Source organism: Canis lupus, chromosome 18 (assembly GCF_048164855.1).
Source record: "Canis lupus baileyi chromosome 18, mCanLup2.hap1, whole genome shotgun sequence".
NCBI classification, from domain to species: domain Eukaryota; kingdom Metazoa; phylum Chordata; class Mammalia; order Carnivora; family Canidae; genus Canis; species Canis lupus.
Genome location: NC_132855.1, coordinates 2,027,641 through 2,049,319, shown reverse-complemented (window position 1 = coordinate 2,049,319; position 21,679 = coordinate 2,027,641). Strand labels below are relative to the sequence as shown.

Here is a 21,679-nt window from a genome sequence, read left to right as displayed (position 1 = left end):
CCTCCCATCCTCTTACACATTAGGTCCAGAGTTTGGAAATTATTATTGTTAATGATTTTTTCTCATATTTCTCTTTTTGCTCAACATGTTGAGTGGTAAAAGTGCTTATAATGTATAGAAATTAGACAGACTAATTATTACTCTCTAGAAAATATTTATTGACACATTTTAATTTTCTTTCCATTTCTGAGAGATAAACGTCACACACAAAATACAGTAAAATGCACGCTCCCCATTTCAAATAAATATATTTTACTCTTGTAAAAAATTTAATAATCTGTGTCATTCACCACAGTATCTTAATCAGTGAAATAAAACAAAGAAAATCTCTAGTTAAATTGTCACTTATTTTAATGATTCTCATGGCATTTTGCTGGAGAAAAGGAACACTGTTCTCTGTAGAATTATATTCAGACTCGCGGACTACTGCCTCTTGTTTGGAGAAGACAAAAAAAGTAAGCTCATTTTAAAAAGTGTCGAGCCTCAAAAGAGCCTTAGTTTGGGAGAAAGGTAGCAACCGAGATTTTGCTGAATGAGCGACATTATGTGCAAGCGTTCTTGTTAATACTTCCTAGAGACCAGACGACTATTCTGAATTACAACGATTCCAACGCATCACACAGGCAATTTTTCAAAATTAGTGGTTAAGTATTTAAATTAACGGTTATGTACGTAATATGAGCCCGAAACAGAATTTTAAAGCTCTATCAACAGGAAAGGTTAAAAATAATGGTGCTATACAGGACAAATTTATCCTTTTCACTCACAATGATTATTCTTAACGTTATAGGAACTGAAATCTACTGAATTACACAGACTCAGCACAGACTCTTATATACACATAGATCCCTGATCAGTTTAAGACAACGTGGTAATTTGCTCTTATAAGTAGTAAGAATATTTCAGTAACCAGAAAAAAATCACATTTAGGTAGTCACCCAGCTGCAGGGTTTTCATATGTAAAATCTACCCACTTTCAAAAGAACAGGCCACCAAGTAATACGACTCACTACATAACCCTGCCTAGTTTCCTGCGTCAGGAGTCCACTGGTACCTGATACACTAGCAAGCTTATGGAGGCCAGCGGAGCGTCCAGCTCGACTGCAGCCCCCGCGCCGTCATAGCACGGCATGTTTACGTGGATGCAGAGATGCTGGTCACGCTGTGCCACAGCATAAGCCTCGGAGCATAACTGTGTTCAGGAAACATCTCATGCAGGCTATAAAGTGGGTATGACATCTGCCCTCAGCATCATAAAGGGCGCCAACCACTGCCCAGGTGGCGACTTACAAAATGAAACTTGTCCCTCTTCACTTGAAAGGGTAGAAAACTACACGCTCCGGCATTCCTTGATGGCGACATCTTTATCTCTACGCTTTTCTGAAACAGATAAGTGTGCACTCAAAAATTCACAAGTCCAATAAAACAACTCTGCGGTCTCCTCCGTTGACATTCTTCTATAATTCCTCCATCTCAAAGTGTGTGGTAAAGCTGTTTGCCATTGACGTGTGTTCAAAGATCCTCGACAGGCTCGGTTTCAGCAGTTCCACTGAGTGACAGGACAGATGCTGAGACGTGTCATTCTTCAGGGACATCATTTGGTCTGTCCCGGGCTCCCTTCTATCATAGTAGAGAGCCCAGAGTAGAGTGATGGTGAGAATCATGGCCAAGATCTGTGTCACTCCAATGGAAATTCCCAGAAACCTCAGCACCTGCAGTTGCTTGGTTCCTCTCAGAAAGGAATACATTTTCTTCCCGCAACCCTGTAAAAGGAATAGCGCGGCATTAGGTTGGATGTGTTACAGAGGGTCCAAAGTAATGAAAACAAGTGACGTGTATGAGTTAATGGAACCAAACAACTCGAATCCTAGAAGCTGAATACGGTGATTCTCAGCAGGGAGCACCGATGAGAAACCAAAGGGCAGATGGAAGTGAGCACTTTGTGAAAAGCCTGCCCAGGTGATTCTGATGAGCTTTCCCCTTCTTCTGTCTTCCTCACAACCTGAAATTGAGAGCCACTGGTATAAAACACAACTAGAGCAGGGGGTTGGTGATTTTATTTTATTTTATTTTTTTTTGGAAAGGGCCAGACAGTAAATCTTTTAGGCTTTGCTGGCCATATTGTCTCCGTGGCAACCGCTGATCTCTGCCAGTGTTAACCAGAAAGCCACCACAGACAGGAGGTACACAAACACACGTGGCTGCATTCCAATGAGACCTTGTGAACAACAAAAAAGCAGCAGGCCAGATTCGGGGCATGGGCCATAGATTGCTGACCCCTGGTAGAGACCAATCCAAATTTTTCAAAAGTAATGTTTCCTTATTATTATTTGTATTCGCTGTTCAATGATAGCTCATTTGGTGAGAGATTCCGCCCCCCCACCCCAAAGATCAGAGATGCTTGCCCAGTCCACTGCTGAAACATGCTGGTGGGTGGAAGTCCCTCTATTCTCTTTCCCCAACCCCACCCCCCTGCACGCACGCGCTTCTGCCCACTGCCAAGAAATACACGTGGAGGACTATCTGGCCTGACATCAGGTTCTACTTCTACTGGGTAAGGGTCGGAAAGAGTCTTCAGCGCCCCTATGTGCCAAAGACACCCGACTTCAAAAGATAAGCAAGGTTTTTGTGTTTAGTGTTACACATAAAAGGCTAAGGGGTGCCTGTGAAAGAACAGAATTCTAGAAGGAGAGAAGGGGAAAGAAAGATAAACAATAACCAAGGATAATGGAAGGGATGGGACAGGGGAAAGGAGGGAGAATGGGAGTAACTGCTGGCATAAGTCACGTCTCCGGTGAGCAAAGCACAGAGAACAGGCCGTGTCTCTGCTGCCTCCACAACATGGAAATGGTAATTCACTCTTCTAAAAGGAAGCTTATTCTAAAGGAAAGTCTAGGAAATAATTTTTTAATAATAGATTTCAAGAACTTTGAAGATTCTACGATTTCCCTCTATTTGGGAACAAACAAATCAGCCTGCCACAGTTTTATGGGCTTCTGGCAGAGGACGGAGACCAAGGCCTCTATTACTCATAGCGACAGCAATGGCCAGAGCATGTGCCAGCTCCTGGAGACCGAAGGGCAACGCAGAGTCAGACAGCCAGACACCGCCTGTGCACACAGTGGGTGCCATTATCAAAGAGAAACCTCAAGCTGAGGCAACCCGAATCTTTCATGATGGGCGGTACGCATACTTGCCCTTTGCTTTGGAGAAAGACATTATCTTTATTAGACTGGAGAGTAAATACACCCACCCTTTGCTCTGGAGGGAGACACTATCTCTACCGTCAAGGCTGTTTTGTGTGCAAAAACCCTTGAAAAGAGGGGGGCCTGAGTGCCTCAGTCAGTTAGGCGTCTGACTCTTGATTTTGGCTCAGGTCATGATCTCAGGGTTCTGGGATCGAGTTCTGAGCCGGGCTCCAAGCTCAGCACGGAGTCTACTTGTCCCTCTCCCTCTGCTCCTCCCCGCTGCTCATACTCTCTCCCTCAAATAAACAAACAAAATCTTAAAAAAAAAAAAAAAAAAAAAGGCAACACCTTGAAAAGATAGTCCAGAACAAAAGCATCCAGTGCTTCTATGCACAAGACATGCAGAAATGCAAGAGACCCATGGGAAATTTATCTCCCAGTGAAGAACCCAACTTTTCAAAGCTTTTCTTCGGAGTTTATGTTAACAGTCACTCAGTCCGCTTACCCTGTGGAGGCAGCTACTTGAATAAAAATGAATTGATAATAAACTTAGAAAATTGCCTCCTTGTTTTCTTTTCCAGATTCCACAGAGAACTCAACTAAATCAAGGAGAGCAAGACTAACTGAGTCAGTTGTTAATTGGCACATGATATTGGAGGAGAAGAATGAACAATACATAATTCTTAGACTTCCAAAGACACTGATCAGTGACTTTACTCCAGTAAATCATTATTCTCAGAAACAAAAGATTATGTAAAACCCGTCATAGACCTATTTCAAGAGCTTTTTATGGTAAATCATGTAATGCAAATTGACAGCAAGAGATTAGCAAAATATCATCAATTTTACCAAAAATGAGATTAAAATATTTATAATTTAATACTAATTAACACTGGTTCATTAAAATCACTTCTCTGGCCATATTTTTTAATACTTACACAAATGTGCAGGTGCATCATGAACACACCCCACATACACACATGTTCTGTGTGTCACAAAGAAAATTCACCAAAGTTCAAATACTTTCTAAGGAGTCCATTAGGCTAGTCTATCAGAGCCAACTCATTGTTAGGTTTATGTGTAATTCCAACAAGCATTTTTGTATGACACTGGATAGAATAATGGTTAAGATCATGGACCACAGAACCAGAATTCTGAATTTCAGGTCCCTGCTCTCCTACTTGTAAGCTACATGACTTTGGGCAAGTTACTTACTCTTTCTCCGCTTCGGTTTTGCCATCTGAAAAAGATAATAATAGTGTTGACCTACTTGGGTAATTGGGGAAATTAAATGAATAAACACACTACTTAGAGTGGGGTCTAGTACATGGTAAGAGTGGTGTCAGCTCGGATCTGGTGCGTCTGCCCACAGAAGATTAGAAAGCTCAAATTGAAATAGAAACTCTATGAAAATCAAGTATGGATGAGCAAGTGCAAGGTACTACACTTTTCAAAAGAGTATGAAAATACCCAAATCGCAGCATTGTGCCACCCCTGAGTCATGATACAACAACCCTTGCTCATAAGAGCCTTGGTGGCTGACACTGTTTTTGAAGATAGTGAAGTAAGTATCTAAAATGACTATGTGCCACGAGACATTCAATCACCACCTTCTTATGAAGCAGAGAAGTGTTTAATATAGTTTGGAAAGGGTCACATCAAAGACAGTTAAATTTAAAAGGTTTAGCTTCAAACATCTGGAAAATTAACTTATATGGATACAGTATTTAACATCATTGCCAGTTCCAGATCACCATATCCATCTATAGAGAAAAGAAACTGACATAAAATGGCTGTGGATTATATGTAGTTAGCTCCTTACCTACAGTCTCAGTACTTATAAAATGCAAATAAATGATTCGTTAGAATGGATATATCAATAACTCGGTAATAATAATTAAAACGAACTTCAGAATTAAATATGAACCATTCAAGAAACGCATATGATTCCTCAATCCCATGAAAAGCTTTAAGTCAATTAGCATTTGATTTTTACCTTTTCGGGAGTCACTGCTACTTAAATTCTACCTCGATAGTTGTTCTTTTTCTGTGGGACCACGTGATGAATGAGGCAGCTTTATCATGATGTACACTTCTTTTTTTTTTTATTTTTTTTAATTTTATTTATTTATGATAGGCACACAGTGAGAGAGAGAGGCAGAGACACAGGCAGAGAGAGAAGCAGGCTCCATGCACCGGGAGCCTGACGTGGGATTCGATCCCGGGTCTCCAGGATCACGCCCTGGGCCAAAGGCAGGTGCCAAACCGCTGCGCCACCCAGGGATCCCATGATGGACACTTCTTTTTGGCATAAGGTCTCCTACCCTTTTGACTAATTCATTCCAAACTTAAAAAAACTGCAGGAAAGGTAATGTTTCTTTTTCAAATACGTGAGTAAAAGCAAGCAGAGACTGAAAACTAAACTAAAGTCTGCTGTATTTCATATTTCAGTTTCAGGGAAAGTCTGCTCTAATTATATTTCAAACAACCACACCTATTAAGGTGCTACGGTACATCACATCATCCAGGATGGTCTGGGGCATGTGATACCCTAGTTGACATTGAATACGCTTGAGTGGGAGGGGACTTTGGAAATTAATGAGTTCAACTTCTTAACCTTTAAAAATAGGGCTAAAAAGCACTTCCAGCACAACATCAGCAAAACTGGCAGGGAAAGGACCTCTCACTATTCTCTCTTCCATATAAGCAATGAAAGAACTAGCAAAAATAGTCACAATCGGCTTTTTTAGACTCTGAAAATCAACCAAACCTTGTAGCAATCTGCGGAGCCTTATTCAAGAAAAGTACCAGAGTCCCAGTCAGAACAGCAAGCTCTGTCACATTTTAATTAGCCCTACCGCATCTCCTCTCCCCAGCTCTGCAGTAGCCTTGAAAATCAACAGCCCATAATTACAGGGAAACCGGTGGCCTGGAAGCCAGAGGCAACAAACAGCATTGGAGCGCCTTCAAAGCGCCATTCTCAGAGAGCTGTCACTATTTGTCCTATCTGCTGGTGCCCTGGAAGACCTCACTGGCAAGGCTGTTTTTCTTTGAACCTGATTTGGAGCTCTGCCGGGGCAACAGCCTTTTCCCTGAGGGTGTTTGTCAGAAGCAACCAGACAAACACTGAGGCTGCCCGAGGCAGTGCATAATAATTGCACACACTGAGCTAGTCAAAAAGCCAAAGAGGAAAATCTGGGGGCATGAGTAGCCCACAGGGACCTTGGCCAAGCTCTGGGAGATCTGGAGATCTCACAAGTGACACGCACGGGAGTAGGGCAGTGCTACCCAGGGCTGTGGACATGCTAAGGGAAGAAAGGAAGGCAGTCAGGTCTTACCTCTGGCTAACTTGGAGCTCTGGGAACCCATGACAGGGACTGGGAGGCTTTCTGGTTTCAGGCCTCTAATGGAAATCTCTGTTGATTCATTAACTGATCCCTGAATTAACAGAGCAGACCTCAGTGGCCACACATGACAAAGAATACAGGCTTCACAGAATTCGTTCAGGAAGTTATTAATGAGCAAGCAAACAAAAGACTTTGCGAGGGGGAGGAGAGTCTGGTTTCCAGAGTTGCCACATTATATGGTTTAAAATGTCTAGTTCTCAACAACAATAACAAAAGTTATAAGACGTGCAGAGAAAGAAAAAAAGATGGCTCATATACACACACAAAGAGCCTTCAAGAAAATGCCCTTCTAATGAAAGGAATTCCCTCACTAGACAATCCTGTCCACCCTTGAATAACACTAATTCTTCAACTTTTCCTTCTTGGAACCTGTCTTCTTAAATGAGATGTATTGGTCCTGGTTCTGCTCTCAGATGATCTCTTTTCCATAAGGTAGACAGCCGGATCTGAAGAGCCATCACTTTCTCTGGAACTATTCTCCAAGCTAAATACTCCTAATTCCCTCAAGTTTTCTAAATACATACACTTCCTCAGATCTATTGAGCTCTTTCTGGATTGTGCTGATTTGGTCAATCTTTCTCTGAAAATAACACTGATTTTTAACTTTAAGAAACTAGAAAATGCAGGAAAAGTATTAAGACAACCAAGGCTGTTGTGAATGTTTGGATCCTGGGCAAACAGTTTTTCAAGGTTCCCTAGAAGTGTGGACATGGGATTGTATCACATGATACAGGGTCAGGACCTGGCCTCCTTCCGGATCTCGGGGATGATCTGACACTGTGTCCAGGTGGGCAAGGGTTGCTTATTCAAAGCAAAGGCCGAGATCCCTCAGTTTTTATACCAATATGGCAGCCCTAACGCTACCTTGTTTAGTTTACAAAGTACGTAGGTAACCCCTCAAACAAGACAGAATTTTAAGACTTTCTTTTTCAGAATTTTAAGACTTAAGTTTGTTATTAGAGTTCATTAAATACAGGGGTGCCTGGGTGGGTCGGTCAGCCTTGGCCTTAGGCTCGGGTCGAGGATAGAGCCCTGCTTCCAGGACCCCCAGGTCAGGCTCCCTGCTCAGCGAAGAGCCTGCTTCCCCCTCTCCTTCTGCACTGCGACCCCCGTCCCTCCTGCTGGTGCTCTCTTGCTCCCTCTTTCTAAATAAATAAATAAATAAAAAATCTTAAAAAAAAAGAGAATTCATTAACAACAAATCTCTCTGTATTGTACATAATTTAATTTTGTTTGATGATGACCCAGATGGTTCTGTAGCAACTTGCAGCATATCCAGCGTCACTCTGAATATTCGTGCATCATTTACACAATTACTTAAAAGTGAGGGATTAACTTTCCAAAAGAACATCCCTCTTCCTGAGGATGGTATTTTTCAGATCCCTGTGCAAGCACTGTCCTCTTCAGCCACTCTCAACTCTTCACAGAAACAGCTCAGGGCTGATGGCCCATGCTCCATGGCCCTCAGTGAAGTAATTCAGTCTGAACGCAAGTTGTGAGCTTATTTTCAGCCACTCAGATAATCATGCGTGAGGTTTACACTTTTCAGTGTAAATGTGGACACTTTTATTGAAAAACAAGACCCTAAGTCTAGGGAAGGAAAAAAAATACAGATGTATCTCTATATCCTCTATTGTACTATTCATAGAGACTTAGTTGCATAAACAAACATTTCTGTTGAGTGAGTCAAAGAGGAAACAGAAATGTTAGAGTTCAAAACTGCATTCCATTTCACAGAGGGTGTTTGATTCAGAATTGGAAAGAACTGAATTACACATGAAATACTCTTATAGTTGATTTACGTTGAATATTTTTTCTTCTTAAATAAAGCTACGTTAGTCCTACATTAATAACTTCAGAAAACTCAGAGGTATGATTAAGTATATTGGCTCACCTACTTTGCTCGCCGCAGGATTAAAATTCTGCTCAACTATTAACTGCAAATAATAACACGATTTTTATCAGAGAAAAAAAAAATCACTAATCCCTACATCTCGTAGGATCTATTGGAAGGCATGTCAGGATGCCTGATGTCACTTGAGGAAATGATATACTTGAAATTATGCTCTGATCTAGCTCCAGAATGATTTTCTAAAATTAGAAGAACCCCTTGGTCTTTTAGTACTCACTATTCACAGGCCACATAAAAAATTAGGCAGACTTCTAATCAGCTTATGAAGATGAAGTATAAATAAAATCTTGGTGCCAATCCATGTGAGTATTGATATTTTTCTAATAGATGTTTGGTAATAAACATGACTCTCCAAGTTTGAAATGACTGCGTTAATTATCAGTTACACAGATAAAATCTTCAGCCTTATTTCTTCAAAAATTAAAAAACTGAATGCAGTTCATGAGTCCACGAGCTTTACACAGGTGGAAGAGACGTTCCCCACTGATAAACCTACGTTGCTGTGAGGTAAGAAATGCTTCCTTAAAAAAAAAAAAAAATTTAAATAGCAAGTAATAAAATTCACCATAGGACTCCCTGTTCTCTTAGGAGTAAGGCTAACCAAACCCATGCATAGGAAATGCAGTAGAGAAAGTCTTCCTATTTCTTTTTTAAAATTTTATTTATTTTTATTTTCTTATTTTGAGAGAAAGAGCAGAGAGAGAGAGAGAGCTCACAAGAGCAGTGGGGAGGGACAAAAGGAGAGGGTGAAGCAGGCTCCCCGCCGAGCAGGGCGCCTAGTGCCAGGCTCCAACCATCCACCCAGGACGCCGCGATCATGACCCGCACTGAAGGCACTTAACCGACGGGGCCACCCAGGGCCCCAAGCCCTATTTCTTAATGCCAGTCCCTCATATCTCATCTGGTTCTCTCAATATCCTCACTGGGTAGACAATCACCAAATTCAAAAGATTGCATCTATGGGACATTTTTCACCTTTACAGAAAGATGTGGTTGAAAAGAGACCCTAGTCAGGAGCCCAGACAATGCGGTCCTCCCTTGCCAGGTCAGCTCCAGCAGGAGGCATTCCATGGCCGAGGGGGCAGTAGTACACACAAGCTGCTCCTTCACACGCTCTCGTTGGGCCCCTGGCCACCTCCATTTCGTCCCTGAAACCCTGACCTGAACATCTCCTTTCAGCAGCACAGATACAGAACACCAGCAAATGCATACTTTCTTGTGTTTACGACCAAGACTGGGCACGCTTTGGCTAGTTAAAAATCCAATCAATCCTAGATCGTTAATTGTTCTATTTCCTTTAATAAATATGTTAATAAATTACAATTATTACTGTCATTCCTGTCATTAGCAACCACCACATACAGAACATTTGTGTTTATTACGTGCCGCGTGGTTGGCAAAGGGTTTCTCATTAGGAAGCTCGACTCGTCTTTGTAATAGTAGAATGAGGTAGGTACTGTCATTTTCTCATTATACAAATAAAGACGTGGAGGTTCACAAGTGAAAAAAAATCTACAAACACGCGGCTTGCTCCTCACCATGTGCTCCACATCTCAAAATTTTAGTGTCTGAAACCATGGGCTTTGGAATCAAAGAGATCCACCAGGTTAGGTCATGCGCAGCCCCCTTGCGCCTCACTTTTCTTATCTGGAGAATGGAGATAATAATATATGCCTTCATGGAAATATTTTAGGGCTTAAACAAGGTCATGTGTGTTCACGGAGCTTTATACTTGTGTATCTTATTTGAAAAACTTCCCAGGTATACTCACCAATCCCTAATTTACTTGACGTCTCCACTATGGTAGTATTTGCTGTAAGCAGGTACTGTTACAGATGTGAATTCACTCTCCAGACAAGCCTGATGGGGCTTCTTTGGTCACCCGCATTCTCCAGGTGAGAAAAATGAAGCCCAGAGACAGGAAAACCTTGCCCGAAGTCACACAGCAGGTAAAGGGCGGAGCAAAGATGTAACCTCCCGAGTCCCGCTAACTTCTGGATCATGCTTCTTCCCTCTATAGAAAACACATTCCTGGGCCCCTGTCCTTCCCTGAGACTTCCAGGACACTGCTTTCCATTTCTCCTCGGGCTCCAACAGGTGGGTCTCGTCCTCTGAACTCCATGGTGCGATTCCCCGATTTCTGTCCCCTGCAGCGTAATCACCCCATCTCTTCGTGAGATCTCGTCTCCCGCCACGCGCTCACTGCCTCCCCTCACGGACAGCACCTGTAGACCGCAGTGCCCCCACCTGCTCCAGGCTGTTCTCCATTTCTGCACCTGCTCCCAGCCAGAGACCACGCTGCCCAGCCTCCTTTGCAGCTAAGCAGGGCGGATGTGAGCCGGTGGTGCGTGCAGGGTGGAAGGCGCTGGGTGTTCCCCTGCCCGTGCCCTCCTTCCTCCCACTGCTTAGAACTGGAGAGAAAACAGGAGCAACCTATGAAGCCCCGGTGTCTCGCAGCCTGAGCCCCCCGACGGGTTCATCGGAGATAGAGGGGCTCCCACCTCGCCCAGTCCTTGCGTGCAGCATCAGCGCCTCCCCGTGCAGGCCTCACTGAATCCGCATCTCTGCCTGCATCAGGTCTACTGAGCGCAGCCACATGGTGCCCCATGGGCTCCCCAACAGCAGCTTCCTCCCCGTGCTCCCCGCCTCGAGGCCCGAGGCCCGGTCCTCACCTCCACGCCTCCTCCTCGTGCCAACATAATGACCTTGAAGCCCGAATCCAAAACTGTTGCCCTCCTTTCAGGTCAAAATATTCTAATGGCTCTCCTGGGAGTAACGCCCTAAAGGCCAAGTGTGCAAGGCTTCCTTAACAAAGCACGGGAAGGGGAGCTGAACAGTGAACAGGTAACAGGGAACCACACCTGAGCTGCGTCGGAGAGAGGGAAGGAAAAGAGGGACACATGTGCGGGCCTGAGGCCAATCCCGCTGGGCGGCTGGAAGCTCCGTCAGCTCAAGCAGCCTGACGGTCGCAGGGGTGCTGGGCCCACACAGCAGACTGGTCCCACGGGCCGGGGGAGGCACAGGGACCACCGCGGGTTGTGGGCCAGGCGCTGCCGGCTGCTGCAGAGGAGGTAAAGTGTCAGCGGAGAGGGGGGAGCATCTCCGACTCGCAGACAGAACCTCCTGGGGACATTCCAACCAAGTGACCACTGGGCCTGGGAGCTACCTACGGCCCAGGGTCCGGGCAGGCGGCTCTGGGCTCATGCCCCTGAGAGCAGGCTCCTTACTCGCGAAGCCTTCTGTTCATTGCAATACCTCAAGCCATAGACATGTTGGCCTGTCTGGCGAACTGCTCACAGGCCTCAGCGTGACACGCATGACACGCGTGCAGCAGCAGGGCAGACAGGGCCCTTCGTTCCGCACCCGCTCGCCCTGCCAGCACCTCCGCCTGCCATGCCCCTGCCCACACGCTGTCGTGTTGCTGCCACCGGAGAACCACTAGGCCAACACTTAGGCCTTGACAGTGCTGTGCGAGCAAATTACAAAGTCAAAGTCGTGTCAATTTGTCAACACAGAAATACGGCCTCGACTTGCCTAAGTGGCGACAGGACAAGAATGTGAGGGCAGAGATGCCCCCCGACAAGAAGGGCGTAGATCATAAAGCAAATGCCACCTGCCGATAACAAGGGGCACAGAGGAGGCGAGGAGGACGGGCCCCCCATCTGTGAGGGACGACAGCACGAGCTCACGACTCTCAGCTCACACGGCAGTCAACACACAACATGGAGAACAAACACTTCAGATGAACCGTGGTTAAGGGTATCGCCTCGGCTCTTGATCTTGGGGTCGTGGGATGGAGCCCCATGTAGGGCTCTGCACTCAGTGTGGAGTCCGCTGGAGATTCCCTCTCCCTCTGCCCCTCCCCCTTGTGCCTTCACGCTCACTCGCTTGCTCGTCCTCTAAAATAAATAAGTAAATCTTAAACAAGGTACAAGAGCCACCCCACATAGTTCACTGTGGGCTACCCCCACCTTTTACTGGGAGGATACCGGGGGGAGCCTCCCAATGTGCCTGGTGCTTTCCGTTAGCACTACAGACCCGCACGCACTTGTCACTATCGGGGCTATTCGTCTGGTCAACGGGGGCTTAGGGAGACCACATCCCGCCACTTCCCACGCTCCCTGCCCCCCCCCCCATTATCCTGTTTGTAGATGTTTTCTGTTACTCAGAGAAGAAATTTTAAAAAAACACTCAAAGAGGCAGAAGTGGTTTGGGGCTAAATTACTTGTCCCAAAGGGAATCATAAAGAATATTTGCTATTCAAACCCAACATGGCATGAACAGACACAGACGGAAGGTCTGAGAGGAAAGGGTTCCAAAGGCCGTGTGGAAACCATCTCTCTGTCCGGCCCTCCTATAATCTGCCGTGAAGGCCATTTCTCTGAAGCAGCAGCCAATCTCTTTTCATAGTGCTGTTTCTTCTAACTACAGAAGGAAGAAAGGGGTCTTTGGGGTGCATCTTACTGTGTCCTCTGTTCCTCTTTGTCTTTACGTTTTGAGTTGGTCCATCTGCAGCAGGGCCTGCTGTCAACCTACTGGCTTCCATGCACTTTTCTTGAGGTGGCAAACGGAGGAGAAAAATGGCATTTCAGTCCCCTTGAGATTTGGTATCTGGGGTAGCGAACCCTGCAGCCATCTCCACAACCGTGGTTCTTCACACTTCCCAAGCAAAGCTGATGACACCTATGGATCCTAGTCACTGAAAAACATGCCTATCAAACACTGGAAACCATTTGAGCAGAGTCACGTTTCTCTTGAAGCCACCCAAGAAGAGCACAGGTTCAGGGCAAGAGGTTGGGGGTCCCTCGCCATGAAGCCCTTTCCTCTGCCAGCCTTCTTTGTTTTTCTGTCTCTCTGGTTTTTCTCTTCCAGGTCAGGTGTAGACAGAGAACTTCAGTAATGGTACGGTAGAGAGCTCAGCAAGTAAGAGAGGGAAGAGACGCAGCCCAGTCCTGCATCCCGTCAACTTACACTCTGAGTCTGAAATCTGGCTGTGGCCATGTCTCACACCTTGTGTTTGGAGATTGTGTTTACACCAACGACCCCATGAGATTAAGCAGTCAGTACTCACTGGACTAGGCCACCTCTGGGTGAGCTTTGCCACTTGTAGTTCCTTAGGTTAAAAAAAAAATTCTTCAGCGGATCTTTGCATGGCCACCTCCTTCTCGTCGACTGTTCTCTGCTCAAATGTCCTTCCTCCAAGAGCAGGTTCCCAGCCATCCTAAGCAGCTCCCTCACCAGGAAAGCCGTTCTCTAGCACATGACCCTATTCAGAGTCTTCAAAATGCTTTCACCACCACCTGAAATTATTTGTTATTGCTGTTTTGATCTCGCTAAATGTCTGCATTCCCAACTGGAATAGGAGCTATACGGGAGAGGTTTTGGTCTGTGACATTCTCTGCTGTGTCCCCGGCCTTCACAATAGCACCCGGAGCCTGGGAGGCACTCACAAAACACGGTGCATTAACCAACGTGATGGAACTGAACTGATGACGACAGACACCTGCACCCGTGATGTTTATGCCTACACTTTTACACAAGTGTGTAGCTCACTACAGGCACTGGAGGACCTGTGTACCAAACCTGACAATACCTCTGATGGGGTATTGTGCAATTGTTGCTATCTTTCTGCTCTGTCCTTTTTCACAGATTTCAAATGTGTCATAAAATATTACTGGGTCAGGGACCATGCAGGCCACCAGATGGTTGAGAATGATTTATTTCCTTGATTTCAGACTACTGAAGAAAGACTGCAGGAAAAAAAAAAAAAGGCAGTTCTTATCTCTGAGCTTACAGAATATGAAAGATAAAAGGGACCTTGAAGTTCATCTAGTCCAGATCCACTCTTAATTTAAAAACCTATTCTACCCACCAATGACATGGTTATCTGACCTTGGCTTTAATATTTTTAGTGATGAGACACTCATTATTTTACAAAAGAAGCTGTGTCACAATTGGACGGATTTTGATGAGCAAGGTCTTCCTTCTATTGATTCAAAATTTCCTTCCTGTAACGTCTGGCCCTTGGAGCAACAATGAGTAAGTCTAGTTCCTGCTCTGAATGATGAACTTTGAAATATTTGAAGACATCTGCAATACCTCCCCCTACTATCTGCTGCTTCAGAATAAGCAACATAAATAACTCTAGCTGTCCCTCACTTGTTCCTCCCTGTAAGACCCCTCGTCTTCCAGGTGGATGGTCTCTGGGCACTCTTCAATTAGGAAACATATGTTCTCCAGGGCAAAGTGGAATTAAGTCTTATTTTTAATGATGGATTTAATTGTGCTTGTGCCATAAAGCTACTAAGTGATCCACTTTTGTAAGTCAACTATGCATATAATTATACAGTATATCATTACCAATACCAGCATCTGTTATTAATTATAAAATGTAAAAGCAGATTCACTCTGATATAATGAGCCTCCATCTCCATGGGAAGTCTAAAGAACATCTCATAAGTGACAATGCCAGCTTGCTCCTGAAAGTCTTTTGATGAAAATATGAAAAAGCCTTTAAAATAATCTGGCTCCTCAACTTGCACACGCACAGTCAGGTGGCTTCTTTCGATCTCAAAATTCATGGAATAAGCAATTATAGGCAGCCCGAACGTCAGGCATTCATTCCGCTATAAACACCACTAGTGGAAATAATCTAAGACAAAGTAGTAAACACGAATTGCATTTTTATAGCAAGAAAATTTTATCAAATGCTTACTGAATGCTTTCCAGGTAAGCAAAGCACAACTGAAGTGACTCTGTCCATATTCAGACTTTATGGGAAGATCTGGTAAGTGGATTCCTGTTTTGCCATTCTTAGGATCAATATGGTTGGTTATGATCATACTGTCACAGTATCAATGGCTATGATCATACTATCAGTACCAATCACTAATGAAGGTAGAGATCATTATACACAGTGTTGCAGCCCAATGTTTTCCCATATTGACCTGCCACTCCTAAAAACTAACGTTAGTTTTAATCAATGGATTAAGTTCCCACGAGGAGAGTTGATGGGTTTCAATCCACATCTACACTTACAATCTACACTGTAATCATCTGTGTCTTCAAAAACTAGTGGTGAGCTATAACATACTGGAATATCCATGATGATGTCTGATTGAATAATATCTCGGAAATATTAAGCACTGTTTTCTGTTTCATGGAACGAACAGGGCTTTAACTGTTGAACTTGGTGGTTGACCATCCTTATTTCAGACTTTCCCCCGGGGGTTGGGGGGGGGGGGTAGATGTAGCATCATCACGGAGAACGCAGAGACATTGACCCAGTAATTCTTTGATTATCTTTTCAAATAAACAACCAGAGTAATTCAGTTGTTTCGACAATTTGTGTTATGAGTTGTGTTCCTTCCAAATGCATATGTTGAGGTCCCAAGCCCCAGAATCTCAGAATGTGATCTTATTTGGAAATAGACTCATCGCCAATATAATTAGGTAAGGTAAAGTCATACTGAAGAAGGGTGGGCCTCTAAAGCAGTATGACTGGTGCCTTTATGAACAAGGTGGTATCTGGGGATATACACACACAGGGACAACGCCATGTGAAGACGAAGCCAGAGATGGGGTGATGCTTCCACAACCAGCAAACACCAAAGATTGCCATCAAGCCACCAGAAGCTGCATGACGGGCACGGAACAGATTTTGTCCTAACACTCCTGGAAGGAACCACACTTGCTGACACCTTGATCTCAAGCTCTCCAGCCTTCAGCACTATGGAGCAATACGCATCTGCAGCTTAAGCTGCTCCTTTTGTGGTGCTTTGTTACAGCAGCCCTAATACTAATACTGTTCTGAATCTCTTAAAACATACTTGGCACGTTTCTTTGTGGAACATCTTCCAAAGCACTTTGCTCTGGATGTGCTTAATGTGGCATAGTCTTGACCTCTGAGATGAAATTTTTAACAGCCAAAAGCTATTCATGTCCCAGATATAAATATGATGGATCATTTGCATAGGCAATCCACCATCGTTTTCAAATAGGCTAATTTACAACCATAAATTAATGAAACTGATTTTTGTGCATCTCTACAACGGACTTTGGCAGCCTAAAGGATGTTCTGAACAGTAACAGTATTTCTAGGGAAAAAAAGGTATAACCTCCTAAGGTAACTATCTTGAAATACATATAAAAATGCATGTTTTATAAATCAGGATATTCCGTTTTAAAGTTTCACTTTATAGCTACACTATACACATGTGTAATATGTTATGAATAGCATGAGTTGTTACTTTATGATAAGCCAGAGGTTTTTAATAGTGCTTTCGATGCCCAGACGCTTGACTGAAGATATTTCTGGGAAATGAGCCCAGCCCTTCAGCCTAGGCAGCCTCCCTTCCATCTGATTTACATTTTGAGCTTCCATTGTAGATCAAGACTACAATAAAATTTTCTGTAATGTGGAAATGTCTTATATCTGCATTGTCTAATACAGAAGCTGCTAGTCTCAAGTGGAAATGCAGCTATTTCAACAAAGGAAATGACATTTTTATTTTTATTTAATTTTTATTTAAATGGCCACATGTAGCTATTGGCTACTATACTGGATGGCATAGTTCTAGATTTTATTTTGAATTTAGATTCTGCTAACAAAGTTTGAAAATCACTGCTAAAAACTAGCAGAGTAGGAAACTTCTGCTAATAAAGGAATAATTGATGATTCGGATAAATTCTCCCAGAAAACACAGACGTGCAACTTTCTGGGGCATGTGACGAATGATCTTAAACCCAGCGAGTATGTAGCTCCATTAAATCTGCCAACTAGAACTAACATCGCTGATCATTAGCCAGTAGGGGGAACTGAAGAGTAGAAGACAGCATTTTCCCTGGAGAGTGGGATTTATTACTTTTTTTCCTACACGTTTTTAGTCTATGTCGGGGCCCTAAAATAAATATTCATGTTCGGGAACTCCAAACCTTGCCTTCTCGAACATCCAGAGGTCTTTACACACACTGCATGCACCTGTTATCAAAGAATCCCTAGGAGGCAATAGAAATTGGTTCTAGAAGATACAGTTGAAAATCCAACTGATTCTACACCTAGTCTTTCCCAATTTCCTTTGTTAACATGTGATAAGGTTCAGATTTCCATATTGATTTTTAGCTTTACCTTACTTCTCCACATACCAGAGAAAAATCTTAAGGGCCTTTATATTTAGACAGAAGAGGAAAATTTCATTGGTATGTCGTTGATTCTTTACTTGAAAAGCATTATGAGAAAACTTGTATGCATGTTAAGTTAACCACACAGGGCCTTACCTCTTGGTAAAGGTCACTGAGATCTTCCTGGTGGGCCTGTTTGGAACATCCTGGGAATTCCCTAACACAACAGGAATCTGGGGGCCAGTCCATCTCTGTCATCTCCAGCCAGTCAGTGAAGTACACCACTCCACAGCATTTAAACTGAAAAAAAAAAAAAAAAAGAAGAAGAAGAAGAAGAAGAAGAAGAAGAAGAAGAAGAAGAAAGAAAGAAAGAAAGAAAGAAAGAAAGAAAAAGAAAAAGAAAAAGAAAAAGAAAAAGAAAAAAAGAAAAAAAAAAAAAGACTGGTCAGGCTCAGAAACTACAAAAATATTTTCTTAACTTACAGAAGACTAAACGTTAGATTTCTTACATTTTTGTGCCCAGAGCTACACTCATTCCTGTCATCACCTAATGCTATATGTACATTCTAAGCTGACGACAGAAATGTAGTGAAGGACTCCACAGTGGAACAATTCTGAACAGTAATGCTTGTAACACAAGCAGTCAGATCAGGCATGGCTGAGTCTTTCCCCAGCTCTAGATCTTCTACAGGTGATCACGTAGCAATAAATCCAAAATGCACAGTAACCAAACTACTAGCTGGAATCTTATATCCATCATTTAACCTCTAGCCACTACAGAACAGTTGATCAGTCTATTCGTGTATCACCTAATACCAATTTAACTGCTTAACAAATCCAAATATTAAAGTAAAAGTTTCCATAATCTTGGTAGAAAGAGTTGTTGACCAAAAGCGCACATCACAAAAATCACCCGACTTGAATTCATTAGCCAGTAGATTTTCAAAAAGTTTTTGAGATATAAACTCAGGTTGGGCCAACAAATGTTTATGTAAATGAACTAGAGTCTTGAAATAAAGTATCGTATTCTAGCACCATCAATGCAGAAGAAATGATGTGCCTGCAGCTTGAAAAAAATTGGATTTAAGAAAAGCTACGTTGTCTTTTGGTCTTTTTTTTGTCTCATTTCACCAGGGAATAGCAAAAACTTTCTCTGCTCAAAGTTTAGAAATACTGCTTAAGGGGGGATCCCTGGGTGGCGCAGCGGTTTGGCGCCTGCCTTTGGCCCAGGGCGCGATCCTGGAGACCCGGGATCGAATCCCACATCGGGCCCCCGGTGCATGGAGCCTGCTTCTCCCTCTGCCTGTGTCTCTGCCTCTCTCTCTCTCTCTCTCTCTCTCTCTCTCTCTGTGACTATCATGAATAAATAAATAAAAATCTTTAATAAAAAAAAAAAAAGAAATACTGCTTAAGGGACATATGTAGATTAGGTTAAGAATAATTAGCTATGATAATTTTCTGCCCTTGGGTAGAAGGAGTTCCTCTTCCCTATAGTCAAAAACAAGGACTCTGGGCAATCACTGAGAAGAATTTTGCCAAGAGTGACTGGCTCTGCAAATTATGTAGCACAACAGACCAATCTGTGCCCAGGATTAACACCATATCACAATCTACCATTTCAAAATCCGACAAAAATCTAACTATGAAGATTTCTGAACTTCTCATGTAAAAAGAAACAAGGAAAATACTAAAAATGATTTTGCATTCTTCATTTGCCTACATATCTAACTTTAAAAAAATCATCCTAAATGAGGAATTGCTCATGTTACAATTAATATACTACAATTTTCTGAGAAACATTTCTTAAATATCTTTTGTAAACTTGTTGTAAAAGCTACAGAGGTACCACAAACATCACAAATTAAGTCAAACATAATTTGACATCATGTATTCTACATAAGTCAATGAATCCATTGAAAACATATGTAGTAAAAAGATTTCACCTTCTAAAAATCATAAAGTACTACATTTCGAAGTCAGGCTTTTTAAATCCTTGCACTCAGAGAAAACCTACTTCTCTCATTTCCTAAGGACATGTGTTTTTCTACATTGAGGACAAAAGTACAGTTCTTGGAACTCAAACTCCATCCACAATAGAACAGCCCATTTATCTGGCCTTGTCAGGAAATGAGGTGCTCCATAGAAATGACTTTTCCAAATAACTTGAGCATACCATGTTCAGTGCCAGATGTATTTTTTTAATTTTAATAAGTCACTGAGATATTTTTTTTCTTTTTACATAGTTGTTTCTCTGTGTCAACAGAAGATACTAAATTGGAACTGAATGTTTTCCTGGAAACTCCCCTACGTCATTATGGCATGCACATGACTAGATCTACATCTCCTTGCAGTTTCCCACCATTAAAATCACAGTGTGAGATAAAGCCACTTTTGCCTGCGTCCAGTCAAACTGAAAAATACCACCACTATTTTACATAAGTGGAAGGTGAGGTTCTCACAGGTTGAATGACTTGTGGAGACCACAGACCAGTGTGTTGCACAGCCTACTTATTCCAAAGCCTGTTTCCCAACCATTAAGTTAAAATAAGTAAGTACATGCATTTTTAAGAATCAGTTTTATGGGGCACCTGGGTGGCTCAGCGGCTGAGCGTCTGCCTTCGGCTCAGGTCGTGACCCCGGGGTCCCAGGATCAAATCCCACATCGGGCTCCCCATAAGGAGCCTGCTTCTCCCTCTGCCTGTGTCTCTGCCTCTCTTCTGGTGTCTCTCATGAATAAATAAATAAAATATTTTTTAAAAAATCACTTTTTTAAAAGATATTAAATAAAGATCTCTAGGGCTTAAGTGAGAGCCCACTACAGTGAGGTACATACATGCACAGAACTGCACTGAACGGGTCGTCAGGACAACTGGGGCCTGACGAGGTCACTCTTAGCTCCACAATTTATTTGGGGGGTGGGGTGTTATGGGCTGATCTGTGTTTCCCCCCTTCCAAAGTTCATGTTGAAATTCTAACCCCCATATTTGGAGATAGGATCTTTACAGAGGGAATTAAATGAAAACAAGGTCACCAGGGTCACTAGGGTGGGTTCTAGTCCCATATAAGGGATGTCCTCCTTATAAGAAGAAGAAATTTGAACACAGAAACATATAAAAGGAAGATGACGTGAAGACACAGGGTTGAGACTTGTCTACAAGCCCAGGAGAAGAGCCTCCAAAGAAATCAACCCTGCTCACCTTGATCTCAGACTTGCAGCTTCCCAAATTATGAGACGATACACTTCTATTGTTTCAGCCACCCAGTCTGTGATCATTTATTACCGTCACAGCCCTAACAGACTGACACAAGGGGTTTTAAAAAAGACTCTTTCAGGGTGACCAGAGGTCTCCACCCTCCTTTTGTATGAAACAGGCCTGTGATATGGAGGAGGGAACTTAACTATGCAACAAAGCTAAAAAATATGTGGTATTGTTTGCTGTTCTGTACGCTGTCCATCTGGATGGAACCCCTCTTCATACCACTGGGGAAAAACTTGCTTTGTTTTTTTAACCTGGATTATCATGGTCCACATCAGAAATCCCAGAAAATAAAGAGCTCTGGGCAGCTTCAACCCAGGCCAGTAGCTGAACACAGCTTACTATAAATTCCCTAACGTCTCACCTATTTTCCCTCTATGTTGTTTTTAGTACAAATGAATGGTAAACAAACAAAGCCAGGAAGCATTTAAATAAATAGGAAATCTGTGTTACAATGATAATTTTCACCATCTAACACAAAGAGCCAGATTTGGAGATTATCCTGGACTTAAATTTCTGCCCGCATCCCAGACAGAGTAACTGCGCAGAGAGCTGGACATCCATCAGGTGAGACACTGATTCTCACAGGCTTCGCGGCCAGCTCGAAAAGAAATGAAACGGGTATACTTGGTCACCCGGGAATCTCTGACCACAGGAAATAGCTTGGAAGAAGAGCGTGGTGTGAAGCAAGACCAGTGGTGACCTTCAAATCACCAGGTTTTAAACATGTACTTATAGTCTGTGTTTGAGAAGACAACTGGACGCGGGGCTATGTGGACATCAGGTAAGAAAAGC

At 43.1% G+C, this 21,679-nt stretch overlaps 1 protein-coding gene across 8 annotated transcripts in view; it reads right to left on the bottom strand.

Annotated features, from left to right (window-relative positions):
• Window positions 1–21,679, bottom strand: part of TSPAN12 (tetraspanin 12) — an 86,581-nt gene that overhangs the window by 21,057 nt on the left and 43,845 nt on the right. For 3 of the 8 annotated variants that reach the window (XM_072783306.1, XM_072783307.1, XM_072783308.1), the window contains exons 7-8: window positions 17,784–17,927; window positions 138–1,763 (exon numbers count right to left, since the gene is read on the bottom strand). In XM_072783306.1, the coding sequence (XP_072639407.1) occupies window positions 1,458–1,763; window positions 17,784–17,927 (450 nt within the window). In that variant the 3' untranslated portion in view covers window positions 138–1,457. Of the gene's footprint in view, window positions 1–137; window positions 1,764–1,803; window positions 2,003–4,403; window positions 4,429–12,765; window positions 14,258–17,783; window positions 17,928–21,679 lie in introns of those variants that run through there. The other 5 variants (XR_012010553.1, XM_072783311.1, XM_072783309.1 and 2 more) reach the window with 4 other exon arrangements.